General features: G+C 39.5%; 1 protein-coding gene across 3 annotated transcripts in view; it reads right to left on the minus strand.

Annotated features, from left to right (window-relative positions):
* hace1 (HECT domain and ankyrin repeat containing E3 ubiquitin protein ligase 1) overlaps nucleotides 1-14,451 on the minus strand; it is an 84,547-nt gene that overhangs the window by 55,412 nt on the left and 14,684 nt on the right. For 2 of the 3 annotated variants that reach the window (XM_061914969.1, XM_061914968.1), the window contains exons 6-15: nucleotides 14,300-14,431; nucleotides 12,636-12,718; nucleotides 10,675-10,771; nucleotides 10,475-10,576; nucleotides 9,653-9,759; nucleotides 9,321-9,471; nucleotides 8,123-8,191; nucleotides 4,764-5,068; nucleotides 2,162-2,230; nucleotides 1,908-1,995 (exon numbers count right to left, since the gene is read on the minus strand). In XM_061914969.1, coding sequence (XP_061770953.1) covers nucleotides 1,908-1,995; nucleotides 2,162-2,230; nucleotides 4,764-5,068; nucleotides 8,123-8,191; nucleotides 9,321-9,471; nucleotides 9,653-9,759; nucleotides 10,475-10,576; nucleotides 10,675-10,771; nucleotides 12,636-12,718; nucleotides 14,300-14,431 — 1,203 coding nt within the window. The remainder of the gene's footprint in view (nucleotides 1-1,907; nucleotides 1,996-2,161; nucleotides 2,231-4,763; nucleotides 5,069-8,122; nucleotides 8,192-9,320; nucleotides 9,472-9,652; nucleotides 9,760-10,474; nucleotides 10,577-10,674; nucleotides 10,772-12,635; nucleotides 12,719-14,299; nucleotides 14,432-14,451) is intronic. The other variant, XM_061914970.1, reaches the window with a different exon arrangement.

The raw sequence follows: 14,451 nt of genomic DNA on the forward strand, positions 1-14,451 counted from the left end.
GCGTTAGTGTAGAGGCAACCTTAACTGCTTACAATTTTGTCTTGCTGTAGAAAGTAATCGTTGCTTCCGGTCGCTGCTTCCTGGTGCGTCTAAAACATCCGGCTGTGTGTTTTGGCCTCCCATATTTCTCCCTCTAAAACAGGGGTGGGCATTACGTCGATTGCGATCGACTGGTCGATCTCGGAGGGTGTGTCAGTCGATCTCAAGCCAGGCATTAAAAAATATACATAAAAACGAGCAATCATCAATCATACCAAGACTTCACTTTTGTCAGTTGTTTGACATTCTCGGCACCCGAGGATCTTGTGAGATGACGCTGGCTGCTGCGAGCTCATATTTAAGAAAAAAATCACTAACAGGGCGGACGCAGAGAAACACATTTTATTTCTAGAGACTCCGTACCTACTGTCAAAACTCTAAAGACCGACTGCACAGTTCCTGTCTTCACCATAAAAGACCTGTTTCATCCTGCCTGTGCCAACAAAATAAGAGTCTCAGAAAGCTAGCGTGCACAAGCTAGCAAGCTACGGAGTTTGATGCAAATGTATTTCTCCCCCGCCCTCAGCGACCGCTTTCTCACTTGCTTGCCCACCCGCACAGTCACTGACGTCACTCACCTGCTGCCAGACATTAAAGGGCCACACACATATGCTACTCTCATAACAAAGTGTTTAAAAACGAGTATGCAAGTTGGACAAATGAGATGCCAAATCCAACCACTTTCATGTGGTATTGTACAGAAAGGAGGACTTTTTTTTTCCTCCATTTGAAAATGCGGACGTTATCAGCACCACTGTCTAATTCCAATCAATGCAAGTCATCAGAATCAGGTAATACACCAACTTATATTCTTGTTGTCATGAAAGAAAGGAATCTATATGTGTTAAACATGCTTGTATTATCATTAAACACCATTAACTTGTTAACAAAAATGTCTCTTTCATAAATAAATAAATATAAATTATAAATAGGAATGAGGTAGATCTCCTCGACTTGGTCAATTGAAAAGTAGCTCGCCTGCAGAAAAAGTGTGAGCGCCCCTGCTCTAAAACTACGAGTAAGCACACAATGTGCCTAATCCCGCGCCCCGTAGGTGTATCTCTTTGCTGGTAAAGGTAATGATCCTTCTGCACGTTCACATACAGAAACGTTGTTACCACTTTATCTTTTTTTGATTGATTGATATTTTTATTAGTAGATTGCACAGTTCAGTACATATTCCGTACAATTGACCACGAAATGGTAACACCCCAATAAGTTTTTCAAATTGTTTAAGTCGGGGTCCACGTCAATCAATTCATGGTAAATCTTGCTCTATTTAGTCAAGTTTGATGTCTTTTTGGTGCAGCGCCAGAGCCAAGGACATCACTAAAAAATCTCATCTCTATCATGTTTATTTATCAGCTTGGTTTAACCTTTTTTGAGGTAGAAAAATACATCTCTGTTTTGTTCACTTAAAGGAAAGACCATAATTCTTTTATAAGTATCTGAAATAATCACCTTATCGCTGCAGTATTTACATCATGTGACGTTATACTGACACCTAGTGACCAGTCAGTAAATAAATAGTTGATAGATAGATTAGATTATTGATTCCTTCAGGAGAGTTTCCTCAGGAAAATTTAAATTCCAGCGGCAGAGTACAGAACTGAGATCGAATTTAAAAAGTATAAACTAAATAATAAATAATATGGGTATATGTTATTGTTTTGCATCTCCTTTCATCCTATCATCAAAATCTGTTTCTCTGCCAACATTTTTTTTTTAAACGCCATAGATTTGACTGATAGTTGACCTAAGGCAAAATATTTGCATAAATCTGTTTTGATCAAATCTAAATAATGTTTAAGGCCTACCTAATCAGTTCCTCCACATAGTAAAGATTGTTCTTGTTTGTGTCTTCCTACCTGGCCCTTAATTATATGCATGAAGCGTGACATCAGCTCGGGACACTCGAGCAGGAAGTGGAAGTGGTTAAAGATGATCTTCGGATTTCTATGAAAGGAGAGGCAGAAATTAAATCGATGAAAATACATTACAGCGTGAAGGAGGGAGAGTTGCGAAAGTTGAAGTGAATTGATTGAAGTTTTGTTTTCCAATCAATAACTGGTCTCTAGGCATCCTGAAAAAGTTGATGTATCGCTGAATGCCACTGACTCACCTGTTTACAAAACACTTCAGCACCTCGTCATGCTTGCAGACAAACTCAATGAAGTGAGGGGATGTCATTCTGGGTGAGGAAAGAGAGGAAGTGATGAGTGAGAAAGGACAGTGAAGTAGACAGCAGCGACAATTCTGTGACACCGTCTGCTTTCCAATTAGACACATATTACTCATCTGAAACAGCCAAATGTCGACACTGAAAATGATGAATAGCCATAGGAGACAAAAACTAGACCAGAATCTTAATTAACAGCAGGTTGAAAGACCCAAGATAAACAAAAACAGAGACAAGCATCTCATCTCAGCAGGCACATCAATATCAGGCTTCTCTTAGCTGCTCATTAAGCATGCTTAAGGATCTAATTGAGCATAATTACAGACTTGGTCAGATTTTTAACAAACAGGAGAGAGAAAATTCCCTTTTGAGTTCTAGATACTAAGTATAATACTGAAAGTAATGTCAGGTATTTGTTGGCCAACACCAGTCATGTAGGATAGAGGCAGTATGAGCAGTGGTAGCGGTCTATGGGAAGTCGGCGTTTGAGTGAGCGATTAATATTACTACGGTCTTGCAAATTCCAACTTTGTGTACGTCTTGTGGTTTCACAACATCAAAGACCCATAACATAAGTTATAAGACTCATAAGATATATATATATATATATATATATATATATATATATATACACACACACAGTGGGGCAAAAAAGTATTTAGTCAGGCACCGATTGTGCAAGTTCTCCCACTTAAAATGATGACAGAGGTCCTTACTTTTCACCATAGGTACACTTCAACTGTGAGACAGGATGTGGAAAAAAAAATCCAGGAAATCACATTGTAGGAATTTTAAAGAATTTGTAAATTATGGTGGAAAATAAGTATTTGGTCACTTCAAACAAGGAAGATCTCTGGCTCTCACAGACCTGTAACTTCTTCTTTTAGAAGCTCTTCTGTCCTCCACTCGTTACCTGTATTAATGGGACCTGTTTGAACTCGTTATCTGTATGAAAGACACCTGTCCACAGCCTCAAACACTATGGCCAAGACCAAAGAGCTGTCGAAGGACACCAGGAAAAGAATTGTAGACCTGCACCAGACTGGGAAGAGTGAATCTACGATAGGCAAGCAGCTTGGTGTGAAAAAATCAGCTGTGGGAGCAATTATCAGAAAATGGAAGACATACAAGACCACTGATAATCTCCCTATATCTGGGGCTCCACACAAGATCTTATCCTGTGGGGTCAAAATGATCATGAGAACGGTGAGAAAAAATCCCAGAACCACACGGGGGGACCTGGTGAATGACCTCCAGAGAGCTGGGACCAAAGTAACAAAGGTTACCATCAGTAACACACTACGCCGACAGGGAATCAAATCTTGCAGTGCCAGACGTGTCCCCTTGCTTAAGCCAGTGCATGTCCAGGCCCGTCTGAAGTTTGCCAGAGAGCACGTGGATGATACAGCAGAGGATTGGGAGAATGTCATGTGGTCAGATGAAACCTAAATAGAACTTTTTGGTATAAACTCAACTCGTCGTGTTTGGAGGAAGAAAAATACCGAGTTGCATCCCAAGAACACCACACCTACTGTGAAGCATGGGGGTGGAAACATCATGCTTTGGGCCTGTTTTTCTGCTAAGGGGACTGGACGATTGATCCGTGTTAAGGAAAGAATGAATGGGGCCATGTATCGTGAGATTTTGAGCCAAAACCTCCTTCCATCAGTGAGAACTTTGAAGATGAAACGTGGCTGGGTCTTCCAGCATGATAATGATCCCAAACACACCGCCCGGGTAACGAAGGAGTGGCTCCGTAAGAAGCATTTGAAAGACTCCAGACCTCAACCCCTTAGAAAATCTGTGGAGGGAGTTGAAAGTCTGTGTTGCTCGGCGACAGCCCCAAAACATCACTGCTCTTGAGAAGATCGGCATAGAGGAATGGGCCAAAATACTACCTTTTGTGTGTGCAAACCTGGTAAAGACCTATAGTAATCGTTTCACCTCTGTTATTGCCAACAAAGGTTATATTACAAAGTATTGAGTACATTTTTTGTTACTGACCAAATACTTATTTTCCACCATATTTTACAAATAAATTCTTTAAAATTCCTACAATGTGAATTCCTGGATTTTTTTTTACATTCTGTCTCTCACAGTTGAAGTGTACCTATGATGAAAATTACAGACCTCTGTCATCATTTTAAGTGGAAGAACTTGCACAATCGGTGGCTGACTAAATACTTTGTTGCCCCACTGTATATATAAATATATATATACATACACACACACACTCATACATTTTATATTTTTAAGAATTTCAGAATGTCAAAATTAATCAATCCCTATGCTCAATTGAGCCTGCAGATTAATTCTTCATCCAAGCAACCCTCTAAAATTTCCAACATTAAAATCTTTTTAATCTGTCTGCCAATTGCAAAAAAAATATATAGTAGCATTAGTCATGCATGTTACCCTATCAGCATTGCGAATGGTTATGGATTGGGTCCGGCCTTTTAACATGTACTCCTATTACAATTTCTGTACCAGCAAATTCATTCCTCCTGCTTTCTCTGTTGTTTGACAGTCATTACAGCAGACCTACCCTTGTGGCATCTGGCAGGAGCAGCACATGTAAAAAGCCTGAATCACAGCGCTGAGCCGATTGGCTGTCATGGAGATAACGTCTTCTCCATCGGCGTACACCTCGGTTTCCATGACAATCTGAGCGTCCAGTGAGGTGGAGAGCTTTGGTGTGGCGTTAGAGTGATCGACCTCCCGCTGCTTAAGAATCAGAGAGGCTATCTCACTGCTGGAAGATGTGGAAGACGGGTTCTTCCTGTTTCTGTCCAGCTCAGTGGAGATTAGCACAAGCCACTCGTCCAGCGAATGCCAAAGCAGCTCTAACGGCTGTAAAACAAACAAGACGTGAGAGGAAAAAAAGTGGAGCAAAGAGAATTCATAATGAATACATTATGAAATAAGAATTAATTTGAATGTATTATTGCTTTAAGGGTATCTTCGGGTCACACTCAACTTCAAAACACACATTCAATAAATATTTCATTTTATGAGGGAAACAATTGAAGAGACACAAAATAAGTTTGTGCTCTGTTAAAGTCAAAGGGCATTCTATTTCATACTTTTTTATTCCTTAACAGACCCGAAGATGCCCGATCATGCAGCACCACTTAATACAGCTTTAAAGAAGAATTTATAAAGATAGCAAAAATAAAACTCTCACTTCCACCAAGTCGTACAAAATGCACAGTTGTGATCAGATCTTTACCAACACATTGAAACATCAACAAAAATACTCACTAGTTTTTTCATAAATATGTTAAATTAGGGTCAGTAGTACTCAAATGCTAAAAGACGCTCATATCAGCACCATCTTCTCCACAACGGTCGAGTTGCCCAACTTCTGATAACCCACACCCTTGGTTTCAGCACATCGAAGCCCTGTTGCAAATTTAGGGATTATCCAGGAAGTGACAAAGTATTTCCACGTGTTGGCCGCTGGATGCCTAAACGATGGCCAGAGCAATTCTCAAAGTGTTTTATGGTCTATGAAAAAATCTGATTCATGAATAACAATCCTGCTTTGCTAAACACCTATTTACCAAGGTCAGGTCTGGAACATGATAAACGAGGGATGACCGTATAGGCTGAAATGTAAGCATACAGAGAGTAACATAGGCATTTGATCCCTTGCTGATATTCTAAGTTCATCCTCTTCAAAAATATTTAAACCATCCAGAATTTATGTGAATCAAATACCTATTTTCCCCTATGTATAAACCCACTAATATTTGGTTAAATGTCCCTTAATAAATTTCACCTCAACCCGACACTTTTTGTAGCTATCATCTGGCATTATGATTGTTTGGGATCAATAGGATTATTGTCCTGTTTATGTCCAAGCTTCCGTCGTTAAGCTATTGATCTGAAGTGACTTTGAAGAATTTGGAGGTTGTCCTACTCCTCTGTTATTCAATCCACCGGCAGCAAACAAACCTAGAGCACCACCATACTTAATAGTTGGTACAGTAATCTTCGGTTTGAAAGCATCATCTTGTCATTGTGGCCAAAGAGCCCAACTTTGACAATCAAATGGTCACAAATTCTAGTCGAGCTTGGAGTTGTAAATTTCAAAGCAGGAGATAATTTCTCGGTCAGAACTTTATCTCTGTATGTAACATTTGCAACCTTGTGGACAATTACACTGGTGTTCCAGCAGTTTCCAGTTTATTGCAACATTGCTAAAGTAGTGGCATATCCAAATAACTTATACTTAGCATACAATTGTTTAGAAATGTCATAAATTTGTCTGACTCCACAATTCTCCTTTTTAGATCTTTGGCTAGTCGTTTCCATTGCTTTGAGTATTGGTGAATCGGACAAGTGCCGTCAAACAAAAAAATGTTCATGTTGGAAAAGAGAAACTACAAGCAGCAGTCAATCATAAACACAATCGAAAAGTTAAAAGAACTTGGTCTTTATTTAAATTGTTAGTCTGATGTGGTTAGTAATGATTACGGGGAACGCTTCTATGCCGTCTATATTGACTGTGTAAATTAATTCAAATATGTTCTCATAAGTTGTTGTTTTTAAACATTAGTGATGATGTACATTGTATAATACTATATATAATTCCACCTTGTAAACAGGTTTAAAGTAAATCATTAACATCCCAAAGGTAAAATTACATCAAGGTCTATAATGAGTGTATGTAAACTTTTGACCAAAACTGTAACAAAATTAAGAAATATTTTCAAAGATTAGAATCAGGATCTCAAACTCAATTTACTTGGGAGCTGCCGGAGGAAGAGTCTGGTGAGACTGAGCCACAGGAAAAATTCCCTTCAGATTCAGATTCAGAAATACTTTAATAAAAGTATCACGTTTTAACCACATAACTAAATGTCTTATCTACTTCTAAAAGCAGCTTTAATGACTCTGATCTGTGGTAGGCTTTTAGTCATTATAAATGCAAAACATCTCTATTTTTATTTAAATTCCCCAGGAGATGTTTTTGTTGTCGAATGTGTGTTTGCACCAGTATTGTAGTTATGGTCTAGTGGGATTCAAGATTGCTATGGTCAATTTAACTATTAGCTGCCCAGGCTGTGTGGGCCGCAAAAAGAAGGCCAAAAAATAGGGACCTGCAGTTTTGAGTTTGAGGACCTGGTTTAGAGTGTTTAAAGCACAATCTTTCTGCCGTACACATTCTGCCATAGACTTTCTGTACACAAAATTAGAAACTTACTGACATGAATACACATTCAACATTGCCAAGCCCAAATGTTTATAATGGGAGGGATATAAAACTCTGATCACAACTGTATCAAGTAAGCAGTCTAATGCACAAAAATGTCTGCACAGATAGACTAAATAAATACATAGCAATTAGTGTGCTAGAAATATGTTGTAAGGGTTTTAAGTTTGTTGATGTGTTTGCTGAGCCACCATAGTTCTGAATTAGTGAAGAACGTCCACAAATGTATTTTTAGATGCTTTTTGAGCACTACTTTGATCCTAGCAGGAGTAGTGGTCATCAGAATCAAGCAATCACAGAAGTCCAAGAAGGATGAAAGCTTTGGGTTAGGCAATTGGACATTTACAGACATTTGGGAGAACATAAATCTGTCAGTAAATATGTTGTTCTTCTGATACTGCATGTATTTTTGTTGTCACTGTTGAATATATTTAACCTTAACTTTCAAACAGATTGAAGTTATACTGCCCACTAATTGCCTAATCCAAATTCAACACGGATTAAAAAGTAATTTGTAAAGGGTTGTTTGGAAAATAACAGCTCAAGGAAAAAGGGGGTTAAAACCAGTTAATTGATAGAAGGAAATTAAAAAAAAGATTCCCAGCTCTACGGGTCCAATTAGTGCCAGTATATTGACATGCAGGGGCTCATGGATGAAAAAAAACTGAAATATGTCAATGGCTTACATCTAAAAAATCAGAAGCTGTCCAAGAGCATGTGTCTTTTGGAATAGCCTCCACTTGTCTCATACGCATCTACAACCAAGATTAATGTAACCAGATGACAGTTATAACACAATAATTAAATGTTTTGATTAAAACAAGTACATCATTATTCAGTTCATTCATTCAGTCGGCAGTCAGTCGCAAGGGCCGGTTAACACAATTGTGAAAATCGAACAACAATTACTAATATACTATTGGATGTTCAACAGTTCAGCTTCTATATCCACTGCTGGTCTCAGGCAAAACGATGACACTTTTGTTTTGTCAAAAGCTTCACTACAGTTATTATACCGGTATTATTATTATTATTATAACAAAATGGCTTTAGCAAGATGTTGTATTTTTCTTTTGATAATGCTAGGTCAAGTCCAAAACATTTTTTTTTACACTAATTTGTGTATAATTGCTAATTACTGTATGGACATGGCCATTTTACACCGAGCAACACACATAAAACAGCCACAGGGAACAACTAAGTAGTGTAAAAATGGTCCTCACTAAGAGACTCACACAAAACGAACCTCATATATTCCAATTGCTGTAAGCACTAAAATGCAATAATTTGATGATGTTACACCATGCTTAAATTTTTAAATGTCTTCTTCGGATGTATGTAAATGTAGTCATGTGTTTACCATGTTACTATACAGTCCTTTGTATACATTTGCTTTACAACCTGGCACAGTGAACTGTTGCCCAAATGAATTGCTTTACTGCCATCAAGAGGCCACACTGTGTCATCAAGCTATTTTAGGACACATGTCATCCTTCACAGTCCAGCCCTGCACATGCCGGGCTCGAACCAGGGTCCACAAATCTCCACAGACTAAGTGTTATTCAACTAGTGCTAGCCAATTCGAACTCAGTGTCCAGTACAGCTCTTAAGGCATCTGGAAGTGAAGTTTAGGCAACATAGTGCTGCACAGCCACACAAGCTGTTATTTGTTACACATTCACATACATTTTAAATAATGCCTGTGATATGTAATCACATTTAGCATTTCCTTTCTTTTTTAACTCATCTACCAAACGTTACTGCTCGGAAGCATTAGCCAGTTAAAACAGCATGTCAGCAATCAGCATATAAATGACAAGTGCATGCAACACCTAGAATAAACACATAGTACACTCACTGCTCCTTGAAATACAAGGTACCAACCTTAAAGACCTGACTACGAGGGGTCTTGTTGCCGTTGTAGCCCATATCATTGCCATTATTGGGAGATGAGGGTCCCAAGCGGAATACATGGCAGAAAATGCGAACAATTCTCAGGAGACTCTTCATCTGAGCATCGTAGCTGCTGGATAGGCTGCGGAAAGAAGGAAACTAAATCGTAATGTGACAATTTGTTTGATCATCTCATCTTCCATTCGCATCTTGACACACAATTAAAAAAATAATATTGCTAATACATTTTCAGGTTACTGACAGCATCTGAACTGAACGCTGATCTCAGGGTATAAAAGGGAATCACATACTGAAAATCATACCTGAGCAGCTTGTGCCCATTAGTGGTGGCAACTTCAGCCAGACTTGTCAAGATCCTCTGATAATTACAGTCACTCTGCTGAGAAACATGCTCCAGAACCTGCCGGAGCTACAAACGATGTGAGAGGTTTTAAAAAAACATGTATACAGGTATGTGAAACTTACCATAATTCCCGGACTACAGAGCACATCTAAATTTTGGTTCACTCACTTAATTTTTAGGAGAAATCTTATCGTGTACATTCACAAATTTAACAAAGGACAGTGCCTGGAAAATGACATACAGTTGCCTACCGGAAAAGTCATTTAGCGCTCCTCTTGGGCACATCTTTTGCAGTAAAACCCAATAAAGTCGTCGTCATTCGTTTCGGAGTTGAAAAGATAAAAAATGGTGTCGTCTGACATTTTCTCAACCTCATTTTCACTTTCAGTTTTGTCCTTTGAGCTTTTGGTGTCTTCTTCAACATGCAGCAGTTTAGCCGTTGGAAAACTACAGGTGATTGTGGATTTCTGTTCCGTATCGCAGCTCTTTTTCCTTTTTTGATAGCCAGGTCGATCACCTTCAACTTGGAAGCTGCATTTTATGCATTTAGTGGCATCTATGGGAGAGTACATACTACTACTACTCAGTTTGACTGCGTTTGATTTATTGTGAACAATTTCACTGGACCACCGTGACCCGTTCGGCAATTTCATGAAGCCTAAGAACCTGTAAAAATCCATGTTTCAGCCGCAGCATTGTATAAACCTGTGGAAAAATTGTGCCTTATAGTCCGGAAATTACGGTATGTTGAATGAAGGAACGGCTAAATAGCTGCCCAAACCATATTTTCTTTTATGTCATCATTTTGTGTCATCTGAATGAGGATCTGGAAGAGTCTGCCATGGTGCTGAATGAGAATCTCACAAGTCTCCCCATATCCTCCCTATACACAAAGAACAGACACAAAGCAATGTAGTTCAGAATCAACTAAACATCAACTTAACACGGAAATCTGGGTGTGCTGCCTGCTGCAGCGCTTACCTGCACACAGAGATCAAGAGGAGTTATTCCATTCTTGTCAGCAAGATATTTGGCTCCTCGAGAAAGAAGGATCTGTGCCGTGTCTCTCTGGCCATGACTGCACAGTTGTTAGATTATTATATTAACACATAAGGGTATTTCAATCAAGTCAATTATTTTCACGCAGTGAATTCATACAGTGGAACCTCGATTTTCACGAACCCCTCTATACGCAAACTTTTCGATCAACTAACTTTCAGATAAGGTCAAATATGCCTCTTTGTGTGAATCACGTCCTTGTGTACGAATGCTTCATTCAGGCGCCTGCAGGCAAAAAGCAGGGCAAAACATAGTTGAGGAGAGCCGCTTACTAGGGCTGTGAATCTTTGGGTGTCCCACGATTCGATTTAATATCGATTCTTGGGTCACGATTCGATTCAAAATCGATTTTTTTTTTTTTTCACTTCAACACGATATTCGATTAAAAAACAATTTTTTCCCGATTCAAAAAGATTCTCTATTCATTCAATACATAGGATTTCAGCAGGATCTACCCCAGTCTGCTGACATGCAAGCAGAGTAGTAGATTTTTTGTAAAAAGCTTTTTTAATTGTAAAGGACAATGTTTTATCAACTGATTGCAATAATGTAAATTTGTTTTAACTATTAAATGAACCAAAAATATGACTTATTTTATCTTTGTGAAAATATTGGACACAGTGTGTTGTCAAGCTTATGAGATGCCATGCAACTGTAAGCCTCTGACACTATTTTTATTTTTTAAATATTTTTATAAATGTCTAATGATAATGTCAATGAGGGATTTTTAATCACTGCTATGCTGAAATTATAACTAATATTGATACTGTTGTTAATATTCTTTTTTTTTTCACTACTTTTGGTTCGTTCTGTGTCTCCTCTCAATTGCTCTGTTTATTGCAGTTCTGAGTGTCGCTGGGTCAGGTTTGGTTTTGTAATTGGATTGCATTGTTATGGTATTGCTGTGTATTGTTTTGTTGGATTGACAAAAAAAATAAAAAATAAAAAGAATAATTTAAAAAAACGATTTGTTAAAAATGAGAATCGATTCTGAATCGTACAATGTGAGAATCGCGATTTGAATTCGAATCGATTTTTTCCCACACCCCTACCGCTTACTGCAGAGGAGTGAAGTCTCAACACTCAAGCACCGTGCACGTGTATTTTCTTTGTTTTTTTGCTTTTTGATCAATTTTGTCGGTTTTGTTAACTCAAAAGGTGTCCCAAAAACTAAACAGACTAGCGTGGAAAAAAGGAGCGAAGCAAAAAAAATACTATATTTGTGAGGAGTACATACATGGCGCTACAAGCACGACCACAGCACAGCAAGTGACCACATCAAGTTTTGATTGTGATGAGGCTTGCCATAACAGACTTATATCACAGCGAAAGAAAACACGTTATGTCTTTCCAAAGCGGCTCTTTGCTCTTTTACAGCACAAACACGCAGACAAGGCTTCACACTGCCCCCCTTCTGCTTCTGTTTGCTCTTTTTTCGTCTATTCTCTGCAGTTGTTATTGGAAAGTGGATTTAACTTTTTTTGTAACCAATTATTATTTTATTGGTTGTTAAAGTTATGGATGTTGTGCATTTGTTTGTGAGAGGGCACCATAATGACTTCTGTCTGTTCGCATGTTGGCAGAGTAGAGCATACAGCAGCTTTTTTGATTTGACTTCATTTAATAGAAAGTTGATTTATTAACCACTGTTATGTTTGTTTGATACACATTACTGAATAACACTTTATATTGTGTTCAAAGTGTACATACCCTAAGTACAATATGGGCTTTTGTCGAGGCTAGAACCCATAATTTATATTTACATTGTTTCTTATTGAAACTCTGCTTCACTATACAAACTTTTCCATTTACAAACCATGTTCAAGAAACAACTAAGTTAGTAAATTAAGGTTCCACTGTACACTTGCATTAAAACAAATCACCTGCAGGCAAAGTAAAGAGGCGTGGCCCCGGAGACGTTTGGTCGATTGATGTCAGCTCCACTATCCAGCAGACACAACACCGTCTGACCGGACACACCACACATCAGTCATACATTTGGAGAACATTGGAATTGATAGCAGCTTATCTCCAATAAATATTCATCCATCATCCATCATCTTCCGCTTATCTGAGGTCGGGTCGCGGGGGCAACAGCCTAAGCAGGGAAACCCAGACTTCCCTCTCCCCAGCCACTTCGTCTAGCTCTTCCCGGGGGATCCCGAGGCGTTCCCAGGCCAGCCGGGAGACATAGTCTTCCCAACGTGTCCTGGGTCTTCCCCGTGGCCTCCTACCGGTTGGACGTGCCCTAAACACCTTCCTAGGGAGGCGTTCGGGTGGCATCCTGACCAGATGCCCGAACCACCTCATCTGGCTCCTCTCGATGTGAAGGAGCAGCGGCTTTACTTTGAGTGCCTCCCGGATGACAGAGCTTCTCACCCTATCTCTAAGGGAGAGCCTCGCCACATGGCGGAGGAAACTCATTTCGGCCACTTGTACCCGTGATCTTATCCTTTCGGTCATGACCCAAAGCTCATGACCATAGGTGAGGATGGGAACGTAAATCGACCGGTAAATTGAGAGCTTTGCCTTCCGGCTCAGCTCCTTCTTCACCACAACGGATCGGTACAACGTCCGCATTACTGAAGACGCCCGACCGATCCGCCTGTCGATCTCATGATCCACTCTTCCCTCACTCGTGAACAAGACTCCTAGGGATTTGAACTCCTCCACTTGGGGCAGGGTCTCCTCCCCAACCCGGAGATGGCATTCCACCCTTTTCCGGGCGGAATAATAAATAAAATGTTGTAATTATTTACACCTCATTTCAATGTGATTTCTTTATTTTCATGACAATTTACATTGTAGATTGTCACGGAAGACATCAAACTATGACACCTGTGAAGTGTTTTTGGAGGTGGGAGGAAGCCGGAGTACCCAGAGGGAACCCACGCAGTCACGGGAAGAACATGCAAACTCAACACAGAAAGATCCCGAGCCTGGGATTGAACTCAGGACTACTCAGGACCTTCGTATTGTGAGGCACATGCACTAAACATGTTTCCAGTTATTTTTTTGTTAAGTACATAACTCCACAAGTGTTAATTCATAGTTTTGATGCCTTCAGCGACAATCTACAATGTAAATAGTCAGGGAAATAAAGAAAACCCATTGAATGAGAAGGCGAATCCAAGATTTTGGCCTGTTTTCATGACTATACACACACGCACATACACGAACACACCTTTTTAATTTGAATGAAAAATAGACAAATAGTGCAACAGTGCAGACGAGTGCAACAGTAACAGTTTGGACAGTCCACTGGAGAGTGCAGAAATAATGGTTCCAGCTTAAACAAAGCCAGCACACTGCTTCTGTCTTGGCTACCTGTCTTTGTCTGTTTACAAATTTCTCCGGGAAAGTGAAGTGTTCCCAAACAAGAGACTTTAACGACGGAAGAGAGTTTCCAGGCACTGGCTTTTAAACTTTTAAATACCAAGTCATTTTAAACAAAGCTGCGACCATATCCAATTGTGTTGTACTGGCATATTACTAATTAATTCATTTCATTCTATTCTGTTGTACAATAGTCTTTAAAGGGGCTTACAGTTTTGTGTCCATTCTGACAAGCTACATGCAATGCTGTCTGTCCCATGGCATCTTCGACATCAACGTTGGACACGTGCTGGACCAAATCGTGGAGGAGTTCAGTCCTCCCATTCACTGCCAACCAATGAATCTACAGCAGAGAGGTGGAGT

Source organism: Nerophis ophidion, linkage group LG11 (assembly GCF_033978795.1).
Source record: "Nerophis ophidion isolate RoL-2023_Sa linkage group LG11, RoL_Noph_v1.0, whole genome shotgun sequence".
NCBI lineage: Eukaryota > Metazoa > Chordata > Actinopteri > Syngnathiformes > Syngnathidae > Nerophis > Nerophis ophidion.